The following is a 23212-nucleotide window of genomic DNA, read 5'->3' on the forward strand; positions in this document are numbered from 1 at the left end:
AAAGCCTTCTTTCCAAATCTATCCTCGAACAATGCATGGTTCTGGAGCCCAATGGAAGCCCCTTGTCTATAATGTATGGAGTCTTACCCTCCACACCTCCACTCTCAGGGGTGTTGTGATAACATGAGGAGCCTCTTCATTCCACAGAGTTCGTGGGAATACTGGACATTTCAGAAGCTGAACTGAAGTCCCCTGGCTAAGATGGAGATGTGCCTGTCAACAGCAGCCAACAGCTCAGGAAACTAGAATGGCATGACTGGGACATGGCCGACATTCCTGGTGTGGGAACCCTGCTCTCCAGCTTCCTCCGGCACGGCACCTCACACACTGTGAAGACTCAAGAAGTATTCACTCATCCGCTACAAATAATACAAAACTGACTTCCAGGCCTTCCAGATCAGCCCTTGACGCCACCATAGGGAGTCACTCTTTCTGGAGTGTGTGACGTCCTGTGCAGAACTCTGTCTGACTCCAGTGGGCTTTTGTACCCTGAAAACCCCCTTCTGTGTTGCTTGTACCCATCAATTCTTTTCACACCCATCAACGGTAGAGTTTTATTTAACGTCTCTACCATCTATTCTAGAGTTTATTATCCTTTCCTTACTGCATGGGGGTCGGGGGTGCTATGAGGAGGCCGGGTCTCACTTGGTAGCTCAGGTTGGCCTCAAATTTACAGTCCAGCTGACTCCACTTTGAAAGTACTGAGCTGCAGTCTTGCTCCGGTGTACCCAGAGTTCACCATCTTGAAAATACTTTAAAACGCACAAGAGAAGGAGGCTGGAAAGATGGCTCCGTAGGGAAGGGTACCTGCTACCAAGCCTGACAACCTGAGCTGGGTCCTGGGAACCTGTATGGCAGAAGGAGGGAATCAGCTCCCTCAAAGTTGTCCTCTGACCTCTATGTGTGCACACACGTTAATAATAAATAAATCAATGTGTACACGGTGCGCTGTGAGAAAGACAATCAGAGACTCAGTGAGCTGTTTCAAAAGAAAGCTGTGTGGCTGAGGTGGGGGAAAAACTGTGTGTTCAACTCACTTGCAATGCTTTTCAACGCTAGTTTGGTGGCCGGCGCACAAACGTGATAATGATGTGCAGAGTCGTTTGTGTTGCCTCTGCCAATAAATCACAACCTCCTGGAGATGGGAGATTGTGCAGACAATGCCAAGCGTCTGTTTGGCCTGGACTCCTGAGTCATCACGGCAGGCTCTGTGGGTTTCACATGGGCTTACACAGATGAGTCTTTGAGATGAGCCTCCAGGATAGCCTGACAAGCATCTAAGAACTGGAGCCAGCTCCATGCAGAGCTGCCTGACTCCCCAACCCTCAGAAAGGGAGACTGTGGTTCTCACGTGTTGTCTCAGGGCTGCTTCGAAGACAACAAAAGTAGGAACTGTGAGGGCTACTAGAGGCCTGGGCTGCAGGCCTGCACAAAGCTCGGTCTGCTACATCCTACAAGTCATGAGACCAAGTAGCTTCAAGGGTTAGGGAAGTAGACCCTGTCTCTTGATAGGAGCAACTGCAAAAATAGTGACCACATCCAATCGACCACAGGATTGCAGCAGAATCGGTCGTTCTGTGTTCTTGTTTTATGAGCCAAGAGAGGGCTGGGGGTGAGCTGGGGAAGTGGTGCCTCCCTCTGAGCTGCTGTGCTCTTTGGTGGAGAGAAACTGAAACCTTTATCTATTCCAGTAAGAAATGATCAACTGGTCCTTAGCTTGCTCAGTGCCCACGGCTACAGCAGGAAAGAATCCAGGCACAAAACTGCCAGGTCAGCTTACCCAGAAACTGTTTCCAAGACACTGACCATCAAGCCTGGCTGCATACTGGGATTCTCTGCAGAGTGCAGGTTGTGGTGTAGCCTGGCGGCGGATGGCTTGCCTAGGACAGGCAAGACCATGTTCCATCCCTGACACCACAGGAGATCCTGATGTCGGGACCCATCTTTATAAATTCTGACTTTACGTCCTGTGAGATGTAGCAAGGGCACTGTTTTTTGTTGTTGTTTGTTTTGCTTTTCCCCAAAGCTCTAAAACCCAGCAAGGAAGCTTGAGAATGAATGAATGATGTCTAAATCACCTTTGCTCCTTCGGCAAGAGAGAGCCGACTAACAACCAATGCCTTATCTACCGGGCCAGCCGGTCATCTGTATGCACTCAGTACCTGTGGTGAAAACCTAATGTGACACGCACAGTGTCCTTGTGGGTAATATTAAGGAAACTTGCCTTCCGGTGTCTGGGGAACGCTGAATGACATTTGTGGCGAGCCGAGAGCTGAATGAGGGGTAGCACCTTGGTCATAGGTGACTCAGGCTCAGAACACACTGGCACAACTTGAGCTCATTTGGTTTCCTTAACCCAGGGCAACTAGGAGTGAGTCACTAGCCGGAGAATACCATATTTATTTAAGGGAAGAAACGATGAAGCTAACCAAGTCTACTTAAGCAGATCTTGGACTTCAAGCGAGCCAGGCAGAGGACATTTGTGTTCAGTCACCTAGCAAATGTCCTGGTGATTGTCCCTAGAAACTTGCAGGGTCCCTGGGGAATAACTTCCATGTGGTCACCTGGGAAAAGAGGGTTGAGCACGACACTGGGGGACAGAAATGAGTCCAAACGCTCAATAAAAGCAGAAGTCCGTCTTCTGCCAGGGAACCTGTGTCTTGGCTCATTCTCAAACCGAGCATTTGTGAACTCCGGACAGGATGCCTGGGACCCAAGTCCCAGAGTCAGAATGAGTTCCTCCATCTCAAGGCCTGAAGTCTAATTTTGGAAACAGGACATAAGTGTGAAACCGGCAACAAACGGGGAATAGCCAAGCAAGTGAACTACTCAACTCCCCAAAACACCAGCAAAACACGCCAGAGTAGTCCTTCCAGTGCAGCTCTAACAGCTAGCTGCAGCAGGCTCCCAGGCAGGCACATTCCCAGGCCTACCCTGAGCCTGCCGAAATGGAAGCTGTGGAGAGAGGCCTCTGTTGGTGTTTCATGGAGCCCCTCACCCACCCGGGGGGTTGTCACACACACAGCATTTGAACGGCCCTGCATGACATATTTGAAGCCTTCACACAGGACACGGCTTAGAGAAATGGTGTCTGTGGGGCTGGAGAGATGGCTCAGTAGGTAAAGTTCTCGCTTTACAAGTGTGAGAGGGCTTGAGTTCGGACCCCTAGAATTTACATAAAAATCTAAATGGAAGAAAAGAAAAAGAAAACAAAAGGAAAAAAAGAGGAAAAAAAAAGAAAATTTCTTAGTCTTAAAAAAAAAATCCTTGACAAAACAAAACAAAAACCATCAGTGAATGCACAAGTAATCCACCCCTGAGGACCTCAGGGGCTTGTTGGCCAGTCATTCTAGACAAATTCACACATACAAGATTCGGAGAGAGGGAGCATGTCTCAAAAAATAAGGTGGGCAACAATTGAAGACAGATAATGACAACCTCTGGCCTTCGTGTTCCTGCAGGAACACACACATGCATGCACACACACACACACACACACACACACACACACACATATGCACACACGCACATACACACACACAGTCTTTAAAGGAAAGGCATTTACTTGTAGGATATCTGCACACTATGTGAAGATGTGTTGCTGTGATTGGTGTAATAAAATGCTGAACAGCCAATAGCTGGGCAGAAGGGAATAGGCAGGACTTAGAGGCAGAGAGATACATTAGAAGGAGGAACCTAGGTGTGGATTTCACCAGCAGAATCAGAGCAAATCAGATGTGTCATGCTAAAAAGAGGTAACCAAGCCACATGAGAGAACATAGATGAACAAAATACGGGTTAATTAAGTTATAAGAGATGGTTGGGGGGGGGAGTCTGAGATAAGGCCAAGCTTTCATAATTAATAATAAGTCTCCTAGCCATTATTTTCAGCTGGTTGTCCAAAGATAGACCAACAAGGAAGCTTGTTACATTGCAGAATATCTGTTTGCACTGTGAAGATGTGTCTTTGCCAAGATACTGTCTGACTGGTTTAATAAAGAGCCAAACAGTTGATAGCTAGGTAGGAAGAAGTTAGGCGAGACTCCTGGGGACAGCGAGGACTCCGAGAAGAAAGGCAGGGTCACCAACCACACTCAGAGAAAGCAGGACGGGCAGTACAAGGACGCCAGGGAGACACTGAAGAGGGGGAACACGGTACAGAGCAGAGATAATCGAACCGCGGGACAGAGCACAGATTAATAGAAGCAAGTCAACTTAAATTGTAAGAGCTACTTGGAGAAAAGCCTAAGTTAAGACCAAGCTTTCATGATTAATAGTAAGCCTCTGTGTCATTATTTGGGGCTGGGGGTAGAAAAGGAAGTCCAGCTACATTTGCTCCTGGTTTCCAGTCAACATCTGACAAACAAGAAGAGATGTGAGATCACACAGCTATGTCTAACAATTTCAAGAGCTTCCTATGCAATTTTATGGCCCAAAGTCAGGAGGAGTCTTGTTTCTTGTTCTTGAATTCTGTTTCTGTGGAGAGACCAGGAGTAGTGGGTCCCAAAGATCACAACTAGTGCCTCCTCTCTGCCATTCCAGGAGGACCCTGGCAGGAGCGAGCTGAACATTTAAGTGTGTGGGTCACTCCCACAGACAGTCTCCAGGTGCCCTCGCCCTGGGATCATCCCTCCGGGGCCACTGTGTAAGGCTATTGCCTGCTGTCTGCTTGTGGGAGACACTCACCAGCCCCAACTCCCTGCGAAGTAACCACTTAGTGACTGCCTAGCCACCTAATCCCTGGCTCTGCCACCAGAGCCCATTGCTAAGGGTTTCCCAAGTAAGGGTCGGACCTTAAGAAAGGAACCATACGTTCAGAATAAAATACTTTAAAATATTAAGTTGGGGCCCAGGCATGATCACCCCTTTAATCCCAGATCTTGGAGGCAGAAGCAGTTGGAGCTCTTTGAGTTTGAGGTCAGCCTGGACTAAATAGTGAGTTACAGGATAGCCAGGACTTTGTATTGAAACTGTCCCAAAGGAAGAGAGAGAGAGAGAGAGAGAGAGAGAGAGAGAGAGAGAGAGAGAGAGAGAGGGAGAGAGAGAGGGGGAGGGAGGGAGGAGGGAGGGAGGGAGAGAGAGAGAGAGAGAGAGAGAGAGAGAGAGAGAGAGAGAGAGAGAGAGAGAGAGAGGAAAAAGAAATAAACCTTTAAATAGTAAGATAAGACCGCTGGGTGAGCCCTCCCCTATCCCCATGAACCCCACACACACCAGGACAAAAGAATTAAGTGCTAAGAAAAACAAAACAAAAACCTCAAACTAGACTACACTAAACATCTCCAAAAGATACGGACAAATCAACCTTGTTTCCTCAGCTTCTACAGTTTCCATCCAGACTTTTACAAAGGCTACATGTGAATTTAGCTACTAACAAAAAAGCTCACTTGCCAGTTTTGCTAGTGCTTTGGTCTTGTTTTTCTTCAAAAAGTTACTCAATTACACCCTAAGAGTTGGAGCTCAGAGTTGCTGTGGTAACCTTTCTGCCACTGTGTTATCTTTGCTCACATTTTTTTCAGGTCTAAATGGGCTCAGAAATCTTTTCAAAGTGGGGGGATCCTTTGGCTCCTCAAGTGATAAATGCTGTGAATTGAAGCTCCGCCAGAGGCACTGTGGAAGTCTGAGACACCAACAATGCAGATCCTAATCGCCTCCTTGCAGGATGTTTTATTTCTAATTCTTCATCGGGATCCCAATAACCAAGAAAGGCAATTTGCAAGAATCATTTTGTCCTAACCTTTCTTGGATTTCAAGCCGACTTTCTGAATACACAGAGTTCCTCAAATATTATTTTATAGTGAGGCCATTTTATATTCTGACACAAAGATAAATTAATTATCTCAAAATCTGAGGTGAAAATTTAAATCACCTACACCGGCACTGCAGAAACACAGGCGGTTGTAGGTGTAGGGCATGGTGCGGCAAGGTGCGAAAATGATGTGCATTCTTTAAGGGACTCTGGGGTCCCAGGAAACCTCAGAGAAGTTTAGGGAATTCTTGTTAGATAAAATCTGCCTGGGGCAGCCTTTTTCCTACCAAGGACAAGAGAGAGAAGAAGGAGACAGGATGGGGAGGGACAGGAAAGGGAGAGAGAGAGAGAGAGAGAGAGAGAGAGAGAGAGAGAGAGAGAGAGAGAGAGAGAGAGAGAGAGAGAGAGAGAGATTGTAAACTTAGTTTATTCTGGCCCAGACTGGGCTGCTGTACACTGCCTGTTCATCAACTGTCCTAGAAGGTTCTTAGGGGACATGCAGATAAGAATTCACCATATAAGGAAACTCAGGGAGGCCAGGAAATTGGGCAGTCTCCTGAATCCCAAGTTCTCACTTAAAGTTGAGAACCAAACCCCACATGGGACAGAGGACTGATCTCCAAAACATACAAAGAACTCAAGAAATTGGTCATTAAAAGAACAAATAATCCAATAAAAAAAATGGGTACAGATCTAAACAGAATTCTCAATAGAGGAATATAAAATGGCTGAAAGACACTTAAGGAAATGCTCAACATCCTTAGCCATCAGAGAAATGCAAATCAAAACAACTCTGAGATTCCATCTTACACCGTATGAATGGCCCATATAAAAAATACTGATGACAGCTTGTGCTGGAGAGGTTGTGGGGTAAAGGGAACACTCCTGCATTGCTGGGGGGAGTGTAAACTGGTACATCCACTTTGGAAATCAGTATGGCAATTTCTCAGAAAATTAGGAAACAACCTTTCTCAAGACCCAGTAATACCACTTTTGGGTATATATCCAAAGGATGTTCAATCATACCACAAGGACATGTGCACAACTATATTCATAGTAGCATTGTTTGTCATAACCAGAACCTGGAAACAACCTAAATGCCCCTCAACTGAAGAGTGGATAAGGAAAATGTGGTACATTTACACAATAGAGTACTTCACAGAAGATAAAAACAACAACATCTTGAAATTTGCAGACAGATAGATGGATCTAGAAAACATCATATTGAGTGAGGTAACCCAGATCCAGAAAGACAAATATCACATGTACTCACTCATAAGTGGCTTTTAAACATAAAGCAAAGAAAAACCAACCTACAATTTACAATCCCAGAGAACCTAGACAACAAAAAGGACCTAAGAGAGACATACATGGATCAAAATACATAGGAAGTAGAATAAGACAAGATCTCCTGAGTAAATTGGGAGCCTGAGGGTCATGGAAGGGTAGAAGGAAAGGGGGAAGAGAGGGACAGGAGCGGAGGGGACAGGACAGGAGCGGAGAAAAACGTATAGTTCAATAAAAACAATAAACAAACAAACAAATAAATAAATGCAAAACTCAAAACCAAACCCTGAAAGAAAAAAAAATCCTGTAGAAAAAAATAAAAGCTGAGAACCAAGACCCAGACTGGCTACAGGATCCATAAGGATGATCAGACAGTGTTGCTTCTTAGCAACCTCAGAACTTAATCCTAAATCTTGATTCCCAGGGCCTCTTCCCTCTAATCTAATAAGGATGTCCCCAGAACTGTGGGGTGTCTGAACTTCCCGTGTCCGGGACTTGGTACTAAAGAGTCCAAATAGAGTCCATGGGGACAGAATATCTACAATTCCTGCCACTGACACTGGTGTCTGAACCGCACATGTGACAAGCCCCCCTTGCTCACCACTTATAGGTCAAGGCTCAGATCTTAACCATGGCTGTTCACAGACAATTGCTAATGGTATGGACAAGGGGTAAAGGCTGGCCTTCACCTTGACCAGATGCCACTCTACCAGCCTTTGCTTTATCATGTAAAATAGCTTTACAAAGATAGAGAGGGGATTCTCTCTCTCTCTCTCTCTCTCTCTCTCTCTCTCTCTCTCTCTCTCTCTCTCTCTCTCTCTCTCTCTGTGTGTGTGTGTGTGTGTCTCTCTCTCTCTCTGTCTCTCTCTCTCTGTCTTTCTCTCTTTCTCTCTGTGTGTGTGTGTTTATATGCCATGTATGTGGAGAGCAGAGGTCAACCTAGAGGTCATTCCTCGGGTTACACCCCACCTTGCTTTTGAGACAAGGTCTATTGCTGACTTGGAACGAGACGATTCAGCTAAGCCAGCTGATGGTGAGCCCCAAGAATTGCCCATCTCCCCCTTCCTGGCTGGGATTATAAGCACATGCCATCTCACATGGCTTTTTTATATGGTTTCTGGGGTGTTCGTGTTTACACAAGCACTTTACCAACTGAGCCATCTCCCCAGCCAGATAATTTTTAATCTTGGAAAAGTCACAGTGAGCTCGCAATGCGCTCATTTCTTCAATGTCTTCGGAGGAAAACAGTGACCTGCGGTGTGACTGCAGAGTGGAAAACACTATTCTGGATGTGTCCAGGGATAGAGTGACCACCATTCCCTGCTTCCTATAGGCTGTCCAAGGGGGACGAGCAGGGAAGGGTCCCTCTGTGGAGGAGATGGAACTTCAGCTAGGTTCTGGGCCACAGTGGGTTTTCCCCCAGGCGGATGCTGAACTGAGCCGCACATCGCTTACCAGATGCAGAGGATTGAAAGATGGTTTTAGTGAGCAGCCGGAGGCTGCCAGAACATGAGAGGAAGTGGGAGAGAGTTCACAGGGGAGGCTGGCTTCCCCTTCAAAATAATCCATAGCTTGAACTTTCGAGACAATGAACCTATCGGTGAGTTTGTAGGTAGCTAGGCAGGGGCGTGGTGCTGGAGGCTGGAAGAGGAAACTGAACTCTTTGAGAAAGCAGGAATTCGTGCAGAGAGCTGTTGACGAGAAGGAATAGGAAGATGGGGACCTGGGCCCCTAAGGCAGTGGTTCTCAACCTTCCTCATGCTGTGACCCTTTAATACAGCTCCACATGGCGTAGTGATCCCAACCATAAAACTATTTTTGTTGCTACTCCGTAACTGTAGTTTTGCTACTGCTGTGAATCATAATGTAGCTATCTAATATGCAGGATATCTTATACGAGACCCCTGTGAAAGGGTCGTTCTCACCCTCCACCCCCCACAAAGGGGTCGCAACCCATAAGTTGAGAACCACTGCCCTAAGTGGTCCTAAGGGAGAAAAAGATCTCTGCACAGAACAAGAAGACTAAGCAGTAAGTTGGTGCTTCCCAGGAAGGCAGGGCAAACAGTTCCGCGGTAAGTGATTCACAAAGTCCTGCACACCACAGGCAAGACAGAAGTGGTCACCGAGACTGGAAGTTGGAAAAGGAACGAACGGACTTCCCCAAAACTCTCTCACACACACACCACAGTGTGTGAGGCACGGGCCCTACAGCAGAGCCTCCAGTCCTTACAGACTGGCCGCCGTGAGAGCAGAGCTGGGTCTCCAGAGCAGAGCTGGGTCTCTGGAGCAGAGCTGGGTCTCTGAAGCTGGCTGGAACCAAGAAGCAGGTAATGAGAGTCCTGGAATTAGAAGCCTGATTACAAGCATGGTTCTCATTGTGGTTTTCTTCAGCCTGACCCTGCAGAAGCCATCTGGGTTCCTTCTCATCAACTGAAGACAAAAGTTTGTCATGCAGGAGGGTATGAGTTTGCTCTTCAAAGAAATGGGCTGAAGAAAGAAGATGTATTAAATAATAATCATCACCCTAAAACAGATCATTTCATCCTTGAAAAGATAGAGCTGGAGAGATGGCTCAGTGGTTAAGAGCCCTGGCTGCTCTTGCAAAGGACATGGGCTCAGTTCTCTGCATCTGCACGGAGGCTTACAAAAATCTGTAACTCTAGTTGCAGGGACGCTGGCTCCCTCTCTGTAGGCACCAGGCACACACATACATGGTGCAATACATACATGAAGGCAAAACACCTATACACATAAAATAAGAATAAATCTGTTGATCTTAAAAAAATAAAGACAAGAATACTTCTACATCTCATACTGTCTGTACAAATAGTTCTACTGCTAAGAAAGCTGCCACCAATGTTACTGTGAGATTTTCCAAATCAGGGGGCAGGCTTGTCTTCCACGGACAGCTCTGTCTCCAACTCCGCTCCCACTGCATGGCATTTGGGTAGCGCCACACCAAGAACAGAATGTTTCTTCAGTGCCACAGCAGGACCATCTGCCCATGGCAGCTCTCTACAAATGTATCTATTACAGGGGTGCCAGTATTGATGCATGCCTTACCTCTGGGTTCCATTAGCAACAGCTGGGTCTTATAAAATCAACGTTTTTCTGCTTTAGAAGCATGAGGTCCCAGCTTACTGCTGTATTTTAGTCCTAATTGCTCAGCATCTCCCTTAATTACTACAGGTTGGACACTGTTGGTCCACGGAAAGTTATGGACATTTGACAGATTTGTCAGTGTGGAAGTCTGGAAGATGACTCAGTTGGTAATGGCCTGCTGCACAGATATGGATAACTGAGTTTAGATTCCCAACACCCATGAAAAGGCCAGAATGGCAGCATGCTCCTATAACCCTAGTGACGGGCAGAGGATGGGCATGGGGCTCTGTCCCAAAAGTAAGATAAAATAGAGGAAGAAACCTAACTGCGGCCTCCGTAAGCACACCTGAGCACACATACATGTCATATGCACAACACATGCATGCCCACACAAATCTACAGGTGTAGCTATTTCTGCGGCTCACCAAACCACTGATGATGTGACTTGCATTTTATTTATTATTAGTGAAAATGACAAATGGGGGCTCTGAAGTTTCAGGATTGTGCCTGTTCTAAATCTGACTCCCTGCTAGGTAAGTGGTCCTCATGAGGACCCCTGACTTGTCCGTAGAAATTAATAAGCCAGACATAGGCAACTTGCCTTCGCTCACAATTGAACCACTTGAAGAGTTACCCTGAGAGAAAGCGTCGGCACGTTTGGGGCTCCGGATCAGTAGGGCACATTCCAGCACAGTGTGCTGATAACTATGTGCAGTGGGGCACTTGAAGATACCCAGAAGAGTATGTGGCACCCATAAAGGTGGGAAGCATGACTTAGCAAACTCACATCTTAACCTCAGAACCGCGCGCAGAGTTCACGGTAAAGCCGAGAAGGAGAGCTGGTGACTTCGAGGACAGTGTTTGCACAAAGGCAATGAAGTCTTTCCACTCAAGGAGAGTTGAGATTTGTCCCTTTGGGTGATAACACAGATGTGGAATTAAGATGAAACGCTTTGGGAAGCAGGTTCCATCTTCACATCACCAAGAGGCCTCTGTCTGGTGAAGAGAGCCGGCATTCGCCAGAGCAGCAGTGCCCTTGACGCGGAAGAACATCAAGAGCAATCCTGACCAGGGGTGTAGCTCGGAGGCAGAGCATATTCTGATGGGCAGGTTTCAATCTGCAGCACTGAAAACATGACAACCAACCTGGACAATTGGAACCTGCAGAGCCAAACATTGAGTAATCCATCACATATTCAAAGCCATTGTCCCGAGGTGTGATGTCGGCCGATGTCCACACGGGTCGGGGCGTGATGTGGTCTTAAAGCAGAGGATGACGGCTTGTAGGGCCACTTTGACGTGCAGTGTAATTTACGGCATTTGCTTCTCCACCATTTCTTTCTGTTAAACTTGCCAGAGGTGCCACGATATTGACAGACACGTAACCCTTTACTCCACTTCTCAAAATGACTGATCCAAATGAACGTCGCTGTGCCGGGATAGCTACCTCTGACTGTATTTCACAGTAAACACGGAGCTGTGGTTTTCTACATGAGAAATAAATATAATTCTCAGTGGGCATTTCCCCTAATTCCAAAGAAACTGAAGTAGTTTTTGAGGGTGATGATTTTTCAAAGAGGGAAAGTCATTACTTGGTCTCTGTTCTGGCTTTAGAGTAACATCCTGCACCTAGATGTACCATTAACATCTGGTCCCGAGGACGGAGAGGGAGGTGGGTGGAAGGGAGACAAAGCAGGGTGGGGGGCGAGATCACTGCTTTTGAAAATAAAATGTTTACCCGGAGAATAACAAAATTTCTCATACACACACACCACCTTCGACACTAATCAAAGCCTCTCTCTTACGTTCACTATGTCATGTTTTCCACCCCTAGGAGTTTGTAGAAATTTTTACTTTGAAATGGGGTGGGAGGGGGCGCGGAAAGAACCCTGGCCGCCCTAAAAGGAATGAGGAAGTGAGAGCTGCGCAGTGTCTGGCTGGCTCCGTCGGTGTGACAGCCCGTGATCTTCCTTCCGGCCCCAGTCATAGTCTGAGTTTCCACCTGCCCGCCCCCGCCACATATAACGCTCGGCACATGAGCCTGAGGGCTTCAGTGTCTTGTCTCTGTGGGTGGATTCCAAGGGTCGGGGTGTCATGCTGTGCCTCCTGCCGTCCACAGTTCTCTTCGGGTAGAAGAATTCCTGGCTACAGACCCTCCCTGGGTAAGTACTGTAGAGTGACAGGCCAGAACACAAACCGCCTCGAGGGTCCTGGGTCTTGTGTCCCGAAGGTTTATTATACGTCACTGGGAAAGCTCTGCCAAGGAACAAGTGCTGTCTTAGCAGGGCTCTGGATGCAGAAAGCTCGGCTGTCCTGTGACAGCTGCAGTCTGGGGCTGCAGGAATTCTGTCAATGTTGGATTTAGTTTCTGTATACTGTAACTAGCATCTTAGAAATAAATTTCTTTCTAACTTGGGTTAGATTGGAGTGCAGAGCATTTAATATAGGACGTAGGAACACTCAAAAAAAAGTGTTGTCATAGTTGTATTCAGACACTCCTGATAGGAATATAACAACAGACAACGAAATTTCAGAGTGGTAGAGACAGCTGGCTTAAGGAATATAGAAATATGTTTCTCAGATGCTGTTCTTAATATAGGTGACATTTAATAAGAAAGAGTGATTTTTATCTTATTTCATGGAAATGTAGGAAATTTTATTTCATTTGAATAAAAAATGCAAATGAAAAGTTGGATGGGATTCTCACCCTGTCTCTTAGTGGGAGGCTGGCTTCAAATGAAATCTTCTCTAGGCAGTAGCTTTAAGCTCAAGACCTTTTGTTTTGGGTTTTTGTTCTTGTGTTCCACAATCTGACTCTGAAATTTGACTGGTCATTGTATTTTGTAACTCTTTTCCTTTATGATGTATTGTAGACAGAATCAGAGCCTCACGGCTGGTGAAATTCCCCCTTGGACTGTCAGCCCCAACTCCAATGAAGCTGACAAGCAGTCTCGAGGTGCGTGAGTCCCCCACGCTTGTTTGTCCTGCTTGTCCACACAGGAGAGCTGTTAAAGCATGGACGCCAATCCGTAGGCTCTGATACAGGAGGCCTTCTCTCACGCTGCTTTCCTCTCTTTCAGTCCAAACCACTTAACGCCAATGACATGGAGACCTTAATTGAATGCCAGTCAGAGGTAAGAAAGGAATGTCTTTAACGTTTTATTTGCACTGTGTTTGTTGAGTGTTTGGGTTGTCTGTCACTGTAAAGTGAACATCAGATTATAAATTAAACACATCTATTGTGTTTTTGTTATTGTGTTTTGTCTTCTACAATAACGTTGGCCTGAGAAGGATGAAGGCAGAATCAATGCAACTGACTTAATATTTAAGATGACTAAAAAGTCGCCTGTGTGTCGGTGGAAAGGGGCCTTGTGTCCGTGGAGAGGGGCCTTGTGTCCGTGGAGAGGGGCCGTGTGTCCGTGGAGAGGGGCCGTGTGTCCGTGGAGAGGGGCCGTGTGTCCGTGGAGAGGGGCCGTGTGTCCGTGGAGAGGGGCCGTGTGTCCGTGGAGAGGGGCCGTGTGTCCGTGGAGAGGGGCTGTGTGTCCCAGGTCGCTATTTTAACCTGAATACATTTCCAGGGCGATATCAAGGCTCATCCGCTTCTGACATCATGTGAGAGTGAAGACAGCATTTGCCAGCTAATTGGTGAGTTTTGAAAACATACCGCTCTCTTCTGTGGGCCTAGCTAGCGCTCTCTCGGTTTGCAAAACCACAGGGCTTTTACTTTACTAGGAATTTGTTTTCTAAGAGTTCCGAGAGACCGCAGAACATTAACCCTTGACTACAGCAGCAGATGCTGTAGGAGGGAGCTGGTCTGCAGCTGGTGTCCAGCTCCACTGGGGATTTCCAGGCAGGCTGGCAAGCCGCGGGCCTTGTAAACATTGAGGATGGAAGCATGCACATATTGGAGAAACACACATGCTGCTCTTCCTGCCACTTGCTTCCCTCTTTAGTGGGGACCGCATCTAAGAGTCCCTGAGGCAATTGTTGATCTCAAACCCCAAAAGATCAGGCACCCACTGTTATTCTCTTTTATAGTGTATTTTATACGATGTGCATCGGATCTGATCACCCCTCCCAAAGTATCAGGATGGTCCTCAATGTCCTTGTCTGTCTTCCACTTGCCAGTACAAAATATGTGAAAATAAATGCCAGTTGTTTAAGAAATACAGCTTTAAAATTAGAAGTGGGGAAAAGGGAAGAAAGATAAAATGGGGACTTTGAGTTCTGATACCCACTGCACATAAGTTTTATGGCTATCAGAAGGATCAGAAGCTTAGCAAAGCATCAAGTCTGGGTGGCCAACTGTCTGGAGAACCATACATTAACTTCTGAAACATGCAGTCTGGGGGACTGCAAGATTGCCTGGGCCTGGGTGATGTAGCCCCCTCTAGTGGTGGCTAAGTGAAAAGATGGGGTGACCAAGCAGCCCTGCTCAGAACCTTCGAAAGGATCTTGAGCAAGACACTTACTCTTTTTGTAAAGTTCACATTCGAAGGAATAAGCTAAAATAATACCCATTAATCAAAATATTCTCTGTAGTTATTAGGAACAATACATTAAAGTGGGAGGCTTTGATGTACACGGTTAAATTTTGCTGGTTTTCTGTAGCTGATAGCTGTGAACTAGAAACAGGAAAGGTGGGGCTGTGAGGAACTCTGGCTGCTGATGTTTAGGGACTGGTTGCCCTGGAAACAGGGCGGTTGTTTGGGGTTATGCCCTTGGCCTTCTTCTTTTGATTTTTTTTTCAGTGTGGCATACTGTAGATAGAATAAGGAGGCCAACACCACCTATGTCTTGGCTTATTATTAACACTGTTTCTTTTCTTTATCTCCTCGCTGCCTTGGCTACAGAAGTTAAGAAGAGAAAGAAAGTGTTATCCTGGCCCTCTCTCATGAGAAAGCTCTCTCCTTCATCCGACTTCTCTGGATCATTGGAACCAGAGCTGAAAGTGCCACTGTTTGACCAACCCTTGTCAGTCATCTGTGGGGAAAATGACACACTCCCCAGACCCATCCAGGTAGGTGTGTGTTGACTCATAAACCTGCTTCCCTTTTCTGTGGGACCTAAAAAGGCTTTGGGAACTCTGGACATGGTGGAACTCGTCTTTTGAGGCCTCCCCCTGCTTCCCAGTGCTGCAGGGGAGCCGTCTGCCTGCTGTTACCCACGGGTGTGCAGTGTTACCCCACAGAGTGACTTGTGAGGTGGAGACGGCAGCGGAAAGTTTGTAACTTCTAAAAGCTCTGCCGAGAGGGAGAGAGGGTGTTTGTGGGAAAGCTAGTGTTTCTATGAGAACATCTGAGAGGGGAAAGGGGGCCCACAGTACTTTTCAAATGTGCAAAATTAGTGGTTTCACAATTTACCGCCTCGGAGAAAAATGAGCAAAGGGTCATCCTTGGCAGCACTGGCCTCGGTAGCTTGTGAAAGCTCTCCTGTAACAAGAGCCTACGGATCGGTGTCCGTGCTTTAACAGCGCCAATGCGTGTGTCTCCAAGTGACCGTTTTCTGCTGTCTGCTCCCACAGGACATCCTCGCCATCCTCTGCCTTAAAGGCCCTTCAACGGAAGGAATATTCAGGAAAGCTGCCAGCGAGAAAGCCCGCAAGGAGCTGAAGGAGGAGCTTAACTGCGGGGGCGTGGTGAATCTGAAGCAGCTGCCCGTGCACCTTCTGGCTGTGGTCTTCAAGGTGAGCCGGCTGCATTTGTGTCAGATGCCGTTTGGGGGGGGAGGGGAGAGGCGCCGACAAACCCATCAGGAAACCAGCACCCTGCAGGCAAAGTCAGCTGGTCTGAGAGTTGAGTCTTTCCTCAGTTAAACTTAATTATTCACATAAGCACCCCTATTTCAGTGGTCCCAGATTAATTATTCACATAAGCACCCAGTGGTCCCAGGTTTCAACAGAAAGGGTGGCATGTAGTTGTATCAAAACATTATTTGATTGCTCCATGGCCACGTCCATTGATAAATCCGGTCTCCCCAGGGTTCACCTACCTATGGACAGTGCACCTCATTATGCTGGTTACTGGGAGGTTCCTGGGGCCCCTAAAGGAAGCAAATACAGGGGTGTGACTGGTGAACAGGGGCTCCTGGCGGAAGTGGGACACAAGGAGACAAAAGACTCACTGCACCGGCACAGACAGGAAAACACACCCCTTTCTTCCTCCAGGACTTCCTCCGAGGAATCCCCCTGAAGCTGCTATCCTGTGACCTCTTTGAGGAGTGGATGGGCGCCCTGGAGAAACCAAGCGAGGAGGACAGAATCGAGGCCCTAAAGCAGTAAGTCCTCTGTCTCCATCCTTCCTCCTTCACAACCTGTGCAAGCGCTTTGGGATTCTTGTCTCACAGAGACCGTGAGGTCCAGGGAATCTGGGTGCTCACCTGCTCCCATCACAGACGCCAGAAGGAGCCCTGGGCATTTACAGGATGTAATTCTACCCAAACAAGAGAAAGACCTTCTTAAAAAGAAGAAAGGAAACTTCAGTAATCACAGATCCCAAGATAGGAGGGAACCTAAACGCAGGAGTAGATTTAAAGGCACAGAAAAAAACCTCAGACCTGTGAAGGCTTTACCACAGGCTAGGCAGCCACAGTTCTCTCAGATACCCTTATGGCCCAGCAGAGCAACTTGGAAGGGACTTGTTTTGTTTCTTATGGTTAACAAAAAAAAGGAAAAAGAAAAGAAAAGAAAAGAAAGAATTCCAATAGTTGGCAGAAATCACATTTAAAAATGAAAGTGTGATCTCTGTGTAACTGGAGTCCCAAATGCCTTCTGTCAATGTCAGAACCTTCCCCACCTCCTGAGAAAGCCCACCACTATGCAAGAGTTGTCCCCTACACCCAAATATTTGCCATGAATATTTACCAAGAGGAGGATAGTTTCTGTCCATCCTTACCCCAGAATTCTAAGATTTTCATAACCAAGTTTCACTTGGGTATAAAATTCTTTCAAGAAACTAACACTAAGAAATGTGTTGGACTTACTTCATTTTTTGAAATACCGAAATGTAATGAAACAATCTATTTTTTTATAACTAGAACAATGTTTGTATTTCAGTACTGCCTGACTAGTTTTAAACACGCTTTTATAGACTGGTTGATTCTATCTAAAGATTTCTCAGAACGATATAAAAATGGGTGGTCTTGCTCTAAAAATTACAGTCCAAAGAAGTATGAGAAAATCAGTTTCATGGGGCTCAAAACAGGAAGAATTCTGACACAGTAATTTGACAAAACTGTTTCAAATGCAAAGCGGATTGTGGCGGTTATACGGGCATTGCTTTCCGAGCAGCATCTCCATTATCTCTATGGATAATAGAGAAAGGTACTAGTAGCGGAGTCTCAGTTACTACAACCTTGCGGTTTACTGGCCCCATCAATGTCAGCTGCTGCTGCTGCAAGAGAATGAATGAGCATTTCACAATGTCCCTTTTGGAAATGCACCTTCCTCGTTTTAAAGGAAGTCCAGTTTGGGTAGAACCTCCTGAGAGGTCAGGCTAAAGCCATGTGAAAGCCTTCATCCCTCAACCTTTTCCAGGGTTGCAGATCGCCTCCCCCGGCCCAACCTTCTCCTGCTCAGACACTTGGTCTACGTGCTGCACCTGATCAGCAAGAACGCTGAGGTCAACAAGATGGACTCCAGCAACCTAGCCATCTGCATCGGGCCCAACATGCTCGCTCTGAAGAATGACCAAACCCTGTCCTTCCAGGCCCAGAAGGACCTGAACAACAAGGTACGTCCTGTCTCTGTAGGAGGAAGTCCCGGCCGTGAGTCTGCCCTCTACAAAAGCTGAGCACCCAAATGCTTCAGACTGGAGTTTCTCAAAGTGACTTGGGGCCCACAGTGGACATCTCAACTGTGGGTGTTTTTCATGGATCCTCTCTCTTATAGCATTTCCTGAAGAGAGAAATACGTGTATCCTCTGTTGTCCTGGGAGACGGGCCAGAGCACTAACTTTACAGAACTAACTCCCTGGCTAGAAAAAACACTTTGTTCTTTTTCTCCTGGGTATCACATTCCACCTGTTCAACTAGAAATCTGAACAACTACTTCCTTAAATGAAAACTTCAGTTACTTCAAAGTAATTTTAAAAAATTTAAAAAAATGTAAACCTGAAAAAAAAAACAGAATAATAAAGGGGTGTTATTGCCACCAACCCAATGTGCTTTTCGGGCACATACATGTACCTACTTCTATTTCTGCCACTTCCCTAGTAGTCAACCCCAATACACCCTCATTCTTTTCTACCTTCTCTTTTATGAATGTATTTAAGCTGATAAACTGCTTATGTTTCCACACAGGTTAAGACATTGGTGGAATTCCTCATTGACAACTGCTTTGAAATATTTGGGGAGAACATTCCGACACATTCCCGCATCACTTCTGATGACTCCCTGGAGCACACAGACAGTTCAGGTACGGAACATTCTGTCACTGATTGTGCTTCTGGGGAGAAGCCCATGACGGTCCTCAATGCAGGGATGAAAAGCATTCCTGGTATTAGAAGCAGGATTTGCCTTCACAAATCAGAAGTCTGTAAGAAAGTCATTAACCGTGGGGCCTTGCTTTTAAATTTACCTCCTCACGCCGAACTCTTTCTCATCAATCTGGAATTTTCTCCTTCCTATTCTAAGGCACGAATAACTCTTGATTTTACCTAATAAACTCTAGTTATGAGGTTGAGTAAGGACGTTCCAGCTCTACAATGGAATGTGAGTCCACTAAAATGGAAATTGGTCCAATACAAGAGCTACCCAAAGGATCAAGCTTATGAATTCAGATCAATAAGCCTTAAAGAATATTGTCATTGCCATCTTCCTTTCCTGATAACTCTTTCCCTTCTTCCTCCCTCCATTTCATTTCACTATTTCATCATCATTTAAAGATCACTTTAGATAGGAACAAAGTTTTAATGGAATCAGTGTATTGTCAGATCAAGCCCCAGTGTACTCCGTCAGATCGCCGTGGTGATAATCTTTACGGTAGCCTGTTTATTTAGAATACTGTTGCTAAAAGACCCTGGACAGAATGTTCACCTCTGCCTTAACTTTTCCCAGATGTGTCGACTCTGCAGAATGACTCAGCTTATGACAGCAATGACCCAGATGTGGAGCCCATGAGTGCCATCCCCTCTCCCAGCAGGCAGCTGGAGGGGCCCACTGACCTGGATAACCGGGGCCCACAGGAGTCAAGCTCAGAGCTCATTGTTAGCATGGTAGCCAGGTTGAAAAGCTCCATTGGTCAGCAAGACAGGCGATTCTCTGAACCCAACATGTCACCCTCACAAGAGTCATTCATGAGCCAAATGACAGAACAAAAGCCCCCCAAGAGTGAGGATAACTTCACCATGCCCCAGGAAGCCTCTTGTTTTGAGGGTGATGAGGCTGAAGATCCATTTACAGAGGAAGTCTTCCCAGGAGTTGAAGGCAAGCCCAAGAGACCAGTGGATTTAAAGATAAAGAACTTGACCCAAGGTTTAACATCAGCACAGGGACTGGGACCCAAAGTTTTCTCCAGAGTCTCCCCATGTAAATCTTTGGACAACTCACCCGCACCTTCTCCTTCCTGTCCCAAAAGAAGCTTCTTCACCAGACACCAGAGTTTCACCACAAAGACAGACAAGGCCAAACCCCAGAGAGAAATGAGAAAGCACTCCATGTCCTTTTCCTTTACCTCTCAGAAGAAAGTGCTGCCCCGGACCTCCAGCACTGGCTCTGAGAAACCCAAAGACTTTTCTAGAGACCAAATCAAGAAGGGTTTGAGGAAAGAAAGCCAGCTTGCTGGCAGAATCATCCAGGAAAACGAGTCAGAAATCCAAAGCCAAACAGCTCTGGGCTTCAGCTTGTCTAGAACCTGGGCGCTCTCAGTGGATAACGTGTTCCAGCTAGTGGATGTGAAGAAGCCAGGAAGCCCACCATCATACGAAGAAGCCATTCATTACCAGATGTCCGGACTCACAGCCTGCAGCGGCCAGACGGTGGGCAGTATGAGAGCGAGAGAGAGGACGCTCAAAGGGAGCGCAGCTCCGCCTCCTCTGCCTTCTCGCCTTGGAGGTGACCACAGTGAAGGGACACCTGATGGACACAGATCCTCTCCCATGACTGAGCACTGGAAACAGAGTCAGACTGTCTGTGTCTCTGTGGAAACTCGGGGGAGATCTGAGCTGCACCGATTGAGGACCATGTCTGAATCCATGCAGAAGGCTACGTTGGACTGTCTCAGGCGACGACACAGCCATATGGTCTTTGAGTTCGACCAACTCCAATGTGCTAAAGAATCCTACATTTAGGAAAGGAGACCTTGCATGGCTAACTGGTGGTGTGTGTGAATATATGACTGTATACAGAACTGCTGGTCAGTTCTACTTCCCAAAGAGTCACGAATAAGCTCATTCAGAATGTCGTGTAGAGCTATCCTCTGTGAGGATGGCTCACACAGCGACACACCAGATTGTGTGTGTATCTGGGTTTGTGCAATACATAGTAAATGTATAAAATGTACTATAGACACGATATTAGATAAAAAGGGTGTCTACACATCCTGTATGCATGTATCTGCGCACTTTCTATATACTGCTGTTTTTTGCCCTCAGGTGCGTGTTTCTATTGATTAGAAAAGTCTTTACTTTTCTTAGTTACCTCAGATGTCTTGCCAATGTTCACATTTTCCAAGAGCTGCATGGGGGTGGAAATGTCTGAACCTCTGGTAGGCTTGTTTTCTAGACAGGCTCTTGACAACTATCCAGCACAGTAGAAGGACGCAGCCTGAAGAGACTGAGCTCTGTGTGGGAGCTGTCAGCAGCTGGGGAAGGTTTTTCAGTGACCTAATGGAATGCGGGTGGAGTGGTGGAAACGCATTATGTCGGTATTAACGCGGGCAGAGCACTCTGAGCTTCTGCTCAGTAGTGTCTCATGCAGCAGTGTGGAGGAACGTGGTGTTGTACGCACTGGGGGTCATGCATAAAACTTCAGGGCAGTGTCACTGCAATAAACCGCCTTCCTCCTCTTCATTCTTTGCTGCTGTTGTCTCCTTTCCCTCGAACCACCAAGAACCTTATCCACACTCTGGTGCATCCAACCAGCATCTGTTCAACATGTTCTCATTGTCCCAGGTTCTCGCACACCTTGGGGGAGCTGTGTCTCTGTTCTCTGGGGATTTGAGACACTGTTTTTCAGCAAACAGTTACTCAGGAGACAAGAAAAACTATAAGGCACAGAATAATCTGGAATGTAATGCTTCCCATTTGTAGCAAATGAGATAACCTCAGAACAGAGTGGGCCTTTACAACATGATTTAAAATCTAAAGACACAGCACAACATAACAAGCTAAAACCTAAAAACCAAAAATATCAGTAAAATACTGTAAGCCAAATAAAAACTGATGAAGGGTTTGTGCCTTGTCTTAGCGGAAAAAGGAAGCATCCATAATATACAGTCCTATCCCATGATAAGGGAAATGATAGGCAAATCTGTGCTCTAGCACTGAGCCACACCTCCATCCCTTAAGCCCATTCTGACCTTAAAAAGTAGAATTAGGGCAAGATGATCATTCTTCCATTAATTAATAAGTACAAATCTAGAAATTTCAGTGTTCTGTGCACTGATGAAAAGGGGAAATTTGTTCTTCACTTCTGTTAGAAACTGATGCCAGGATAAGATTAAGCATGGCGTTTATGCATATAACAGTAAAGACCAGGGCCCAGGGACAGGAACAGCTTGAGACAGGTTGCCTGAGACCACATCTGAAATCTGAGCTTGCTATCTGACCTTGAATTAGCTTTTACTCTTTTCTTACCGGGTAACCTCAACACAAATATCAAAGAGCCTCGTGCGGTGGTGCACACTTTTAATTCCAGCACTGAAGAAGTAGAGACAGGCAGATCTCTGTGAGTTCAAGACCATCCTAGTCTACACAGTGCATTCCAGGTCAGCAAGGCTTGCAGAAAAATACCCTGTCTTTAAAAAAACAAATATCAAATATAATATTTTAACAAATTAGCATGTAAATAATTTCAAAAATCATAAAATTCTCCTTTAGAGAAAACCATCAAAATTCCTTTTATAAGATTGTTTAATTAAATAGCAATTATTAAAAGAACTGCTGTTAATGCCATTTCTGTATATGTGTATGAGCATATGCCTTCCATGGAAGTCAGAAGAGCATGGAACCTCCCAATACGGAAGTGTTGGGAACTGAACTCAGCTCCTCTGTAAATGCAGCCCATGCTCTTAACTGCTGAACCCTCTCCAGCCCTAAAAACATCAAATTTCAATTAATCTAATTTTTGAACCCTCAAAGAACTAGGCAAAATATATAGAAAACAAACATATTAAAAGTAATTAGTTAAGAACTGGGTGGTGGCTGGGTGTATTCCCAGCACTTGGGAGGCAGAAGCAGGTGGATCTCTGTGAGTTCAAGGAAGCCTGGTCTACAGAGTAAGTTCCAAGACAGCCAGAGCTGTTACACAGAGAAACACTGTCTTGAGAAAAAAAAAAAAAGTAACTAGTCAAAAGAAATGCTGACAGATCCATACACTAATTAAAAAAAAAAGAAAGAAAAATGTTAATTCCATAGTTCTGTGCATTGTTAGATTCTCCTAATTCTTAATTTTAGTCTAGTTCCATAATTTTAAAAGCTCCAAAAACAAACAAAACAAAAATTTTGCTTTTTTCATTTTGCAAAAGTTGTTAGGAAGTGATGCATTCAAAGAGCTTGGTTCACATTCCAAAATGATACATACCATTTACCTTTCTCTTTTAACACATAGCTCCTGTACATCACTCAAACTGATGGTCTTCAGTTAGGGAAGGAAAGGGGAGATGAGGAAGCTGTTTTAAAATGTTGAAGCAATTCATAAAGACTTAAGCACTCTGGGTGGTATTCTGACGTCAGTGTTTGGGGCGAGCCTGGGGATCTGGGTAGCAAAGGTCAATTCTCAGGACATTTACTTTCCTCCTTGTTACTTCCGCTCCTTTGTTTCCACCTGCTATGCACACCACTGTGGTCTAATTTGAAGGAAAACAGTGTGGGGTAAGACCTAAATCTAATTCTTGCATGTGTGTGTTGGCTATTTAGGAAT

General features: G+C 45.9%; 1 protein-coding gene across 1 annotated transcript; it reads left to right on the top strand.

Annotated features, from left to right (window-relative positions):
- The first annotated feature begins 12176 nt into the window (after nucleotides 1-12176).
- Nucleotides 12177-20990, top strand: LOC119821044 (T cell activation RhoGTPase activating protein). Its single transcript, XM_038339860.1, has 10 exons — nucleotides 12177-12297; nucleotides 13009-13091; nucleotides 13216-13269; nucleotides 13714-13780; nucleotides 14989-15155; nucleotides 15660-15821; nucleotides 16302-16411; nucleotides 17670-17865; nucleotides 18434-18548; nucleotides 19190-20990. The coding sequence occupies exons 2-10, from the start codon at nucleotides 13068-13070 to the stop codon at nucleotides 20419-20421; spliced, it is 2127 nt and encodes a 708-aa protein (XP_038195788.1). The 5' UTR covers nucleotides 12177-12297; nucleotides 13009-13067; the 3' UTR covers nucleotides 20422-20990.
- Nucleotides 20991-23212: the final 2222 nt, after the last annotated feature.

The sequence above is a fragment of the Arvicola amphibius genome, chromosome 8, assembly GCF_903992535.2.
Source record: "Arvicola amphibius chromosome 8, mArvAmp1.2, whole genome shotgun sequence".
NCBI classification, from domain to species: domain Eukaryota; kingdom Metazoa; phylum Chordata; class Mammalia; order Rodentia; family Cricetidae; genus Arvicola; species Arvicola amphibius.

Excerpts from the sequence above, each read along its gene's own strand:
- LOC119821044 (XM_038339860.1), top strand. The coding sequence starts at position 13,068 with ATGAAGCTGACAAGCAGTCTCGAG. Across the intron at positions 15,822-16,301 it reads TTCTGGCTGTGGTCTTCAAG|GACTTCCTCCGAGGAATCCC; the intron begins GTGAGCCGGCTG and ends TTCTTCCTCCAG. Across the intron at positions 17,866-18,433 it reads AGAAGGACCTGAACAACAAG|GTTAAGACATTGGTGGAATT; the intron begins GTACGTCCTGTC and ends GTTTCCACACAG.